Below are 4,137 nucleotides of genomic sequence, written 5' to 3'. Positions count from 1 at the left end.
TCGGATAATGAGACAAAGACGAGTACAACGACCAAAAAGAGAATTAAGTGCTACAACTACCAGGAGTTGGGACATATATCGCGTCAGTGCCCAATGCCGCAAATGTCACAGATGTACGACATGCAATAAAGTTCAACCGCACACCGAAAGCTCCAGTAACCCGGAAGCTACGGCCATTGTTTTTTGAAAACTATTATAGGAAGAGACAAGTTATGCTAGGCCTTTCTGAGCACGGGTAGTTAATGCATCCTTGCCTGCAAATCAGTTTCAGATTGGATAGAAGCTATGAGCGGAAAACAAAATATGTTGAAGGGAAACGTCCGTTATACGAAATTTTTACATTGATTTGGCGATCGACGGAATATAAGTCACAGTTATATACGAAGTCATCAACAAAACCGACATCGTTGAAACTAACATCGTATTAGGCCATGAGAAATAAAGACAAACGCCATAGTAAAATTTCCGAAACCAAAGAGCATCACCGAAGTCCGCAAATTCCTAGCAGCAATTTTCGAAAATTCGTTCCTCTAGTTGGTCAACAACGTATTTCGAAAGCAATAAGAAAAGCTACTAACTAGAAACACTACTTTTGAATAAAATACTCATATATTTGTAGTGATTAAAAATATAGCCAAAATAAATTTACTTTGATTAAATAAATAATAATAATAATCATTTATATAATTGTATCTAAAACGTTGTTAAAATTAATAATTTAGATAAATTAAATTATTATATATACATTCTGGATCAGATGCGTACCAAAGAAGCAAGAAGAAAACGAAACAATATATAAATAATATTTATATATTTTTCTCAACCTTATAACTTGTAAAAGTAGCTTAGCAAGGACAATTCATTTCAAAAACTGTCCCACTGCAGAGTGTGCGCAACGTTATTATTAACAATTTTATCTGATAATTATCGACCAGTAATTCTTCCGAGTGATCGAACCTTTTTATTCCATATTCTTAATTGTGCAATAATGTGTTCTCTGTTGTGTACCCGTTACCTTCATTTTCAAAATTCCCAGAAAGTTGAAAACTCCAGGTGATCATCTCGAAGTCGAAAAAAATTTATTAAAAACAATTTCAATGGTTGCTTATTATACACGCTGCATTACAAGTAATTAGTATAAGGCCAAACTAGGTATTTGTATTATTGGAGTACTTTTTTATTACTTTTTCTCTGCGTGGAATAAAATATTATGTATACCATTATCAGAAGGTGTTCTTACATGAAAAGATGTTGAAGAACTTTAACAAAAATTCTGGAAAATAATAAAAAGTTTGCTAAGGAACCTTGACAAGCATTTAAAAATAACTATTTAAAATCTCCATTCAACGCTTAGAAGTCTAAATTTGCCAAAAAAAAAAGAGTTCTTTAGTTCTTGTTTTATTTACAGACCAATTAAAAAAATTCTGTGACATCCAATTCTGCACGCTGCCTTAAAATTTTTCAGTTAAAAGACTAGATCATTCCAGCCTTTTGCCGATTACGTTACTAGGGAAAATATTGGGAATACCACAGAAAACACTCTTCTTCCAACTTTGGAAATCCAAAAGATTCATCCAAAACAAGATTGGCCACCTAGGCTGATTCGGATTATCTGAGTTTGAGTCAATAACAAATGAAACAATACAATACAACAATATATACTTATAAAGTTTTCTAACTTTATTCTAGAAAGTAACAACTCTTAGCAGTCAGTTCAATATGGCTTTGAAAATGCCTAAAATTCATAACAATGAAGTGTAATATAAATTTTGTACATTTTTCTAAAAGTTTGGTAAGAAATCAACCAGCTACTTATTATATTTATCTGTCCGAATAACAAAGTCATAGTTATGATAAACACAAAGCTGGGTTGCATAACACAAGGTGTGCTTATGTTTGAGGTAAGATTATATTATTTATTATTGCTAGTTTTTTAGTTTTGGCGCTTAATCGCCAAAAATATATATTATTCTAATAAAAATGTATCGGTGGACCCGAACACATACATTTTTGATTATGCAGATTGTAGTGAGAACAGCATATAAGGCAATACGGGTTTGTTTTCAAATCGTTTCAAAACTAAGAAAAACATTTAGCTCAAGTACACGATTATCGTTTTACGACGAAACCTTTTCTGCTTCCGCTTTCCGTGTCTTCCTTTTCTCGTGTGCTTCGTTGGAAGAGGTTAGTGAGCGGTGTAAATGATCTCTGGAAATCTAATAACTTTCATGTTTATAGTAGTTTATATTGTCTTACAAAGTTTCTGTTTTGTGCGGTGATGTTACTATAAATCTTATTTATTTGTTTTATATTTCAGGAGTCGAAATGGGCCGACGACCAGCTAGATGGTAAGCAAATCCGTCATTTTGTATGAACTGGCCCTTTAGTAAACTCTAATATCATACAGCTACCGCTATTGCAAAAACAAGCCGTACCCTAAATCTCGGTTTTGTCGTGGTGTGCCTGACCCCAAAATTCGTATATTTGATTTGGGAAGGAAAAAAGCTACAGTTGAGGATTTTCCCCTGTGCGTTCATTTGGTTTCTGATGAATACGAACAGCTGAGTAGTGAAGCTTTAGAAGCTGGACGCATTTGTTGCAACAAGTACTTGGTAAAGTACTGCGGTAAGGACCAGTTCCACATCAGAATGCGCCTGCATCCATTCCACGTCATTCGCATCAACAAAATGTTGTCGTGCGCTGGAGCTGATAGGTAAATAATAGCTCACGCCTGTGTGAACTGAATTCTTATGACCTCTTTTGCACTTTTAATAGGCTTCAAACTGGAATGCGAGGAGCGTTTGGAAAACCTCAGGGCACGGTTGCTCGAGTTCGTATTGGTCAACCCATTATGTCTGTCCGCTCTAGCGATCGTTACAAGGCTCAAGTTATTGAAGCTTTGCGGCGTGCTAAGTTTAAGTTCCCTGGACGTCAGAAGGCAAGTAATAAAGCATAGTGTCCTAAGAAAATAAACTCTTAGTCAGCAGTGTGAGTGAGCATAGTATTTAAACAAATAGTATATTAACCCATTTTTTAAACATCGAAGTCTGAACAAACCACATGGAAAATTTGTAATCGCTTTTATTTCATATCATGGACGAGGCTATTTTAATATCGACATCGTTTATTTGTTGGGAATGAGCTATAACTAATATAGCTAATATCTAAAGTACTATAAAATAATATATTATAAATTATTCATAACTATATATCTGATTTAAACTTCTTAATTCCGTTGAAATTGTATGTACATACTTGACAGATTTTTGAGTAAGGCAAAGATTTTAGGATTGCTAGTGTAACCCGCAAGCCCCTCGAAAAATTTGGGCGCATTTCGTGAAGGATAAGAAGGAAAAATGTGGAATTTCTTTCTTTATTTTTCCATAGGGACGTTAAATATTTGCTAAACTCTCACAGTGAGTAAAAAGAAGCATTAAAGGATGTTTATTTTTAGAAAAATCGTCGCCTTTCGTTCCATTAGGTACATTTGTGTAAATTTTTAAACTTCGGTACTCACGAATTTAAGATAGTTTTCGGAAATTCAGATAAGAGTTTTATGTGTACGAAAAGAAAACAGATTTTGTAAAACAATGTTTTGTTTTTAAATATATTTTTAGATCTACGTTTCAAAGAAGTGGGGATTCACCAAATACGAACGTGAGCGTTATGAAGAACTTCGCGATGACAACCGCCTTGAGCAAGATGGTTGCAATGTGAAATACCGCCCAGAGCATGGCCCGATTGCCGCATGGGAAAAAGCTCAGCGTGATGTTTATGCTTAATAACACATTGAAATAAAATGTCACTTGAAGTTTCGTAATTCAGAAACAATATACAAATTATCATTTCCTGAGCACATATATAAATGCGTTGCCTTTTGCTAGGAAGCTAAGAATGCCTTTGAAATTATTATGTATTGTTTTAACTTTATCATTTCGCAGCAGCAGATTTGCGTTCGTAAGTTTTATAAGAAAGATTCTTTTAAAGGTAATACGGGCCCGACTAGAAAGGGTATTCCTTTTCTTAGTTTCTATTGCGTTTCTATATACAATTTTATACACATTTCTACGATATGAAACAACAACACGAGTGTAGATATTCTCGGTCAATTCCGAAAAATGTTATTACCAATTAATT

The 4,137-nt window shown here is 34.1% G+C and overlaps 1 protein-coding gene across 1 annotated transcript; it reads left to right on the top strand.

Moving 5' to 3' along the window:
- Positions 1–2,119: 2,119 nt before the first annotated feature.
- On the top strand, positions 2,120–3,860 carry LOC117140339 (60S ribosomal protein L10). The gene is made up of 5 exons (XM_033303188.1): positions 2,120–2,184; positions 2,318–2,348; positions 2,408–2,713; positions 2,776–2,938; positions 3,618–3,860. Exons 2-5 carry the CDS (start codon positions 2,326–2,328, stop codon positions 3,780–3,782), a joined length of 657 nt encoding a protein of 218 aa, XP_033159079.1. The 5' UTR covers positions 2,120–2,184; positions 2,318–2,325; the 3' UTR covers positions 3,783–3,860.
- Positions 3,861–4,137: the final 277 nt, after the last annotated feature.

Source organism: Drosophila mauritiana, chromosome 3L (assembly GCF_004382145.1).
Source record: "Drosophila mauritiana strain mau12 chromosome 3L, ASM438214v1, whole genome shotgun sequence".
Classification (NCBI taxonomy): Eukaryota; Metazoa; Arthropoda; class Insecta; order Diptera; family Drosophilidae; genus Drosophila; species Drosophila mauritiana.
This window is presented reverse-complemented; position numbering and strand designations above follow the sequence as displayed.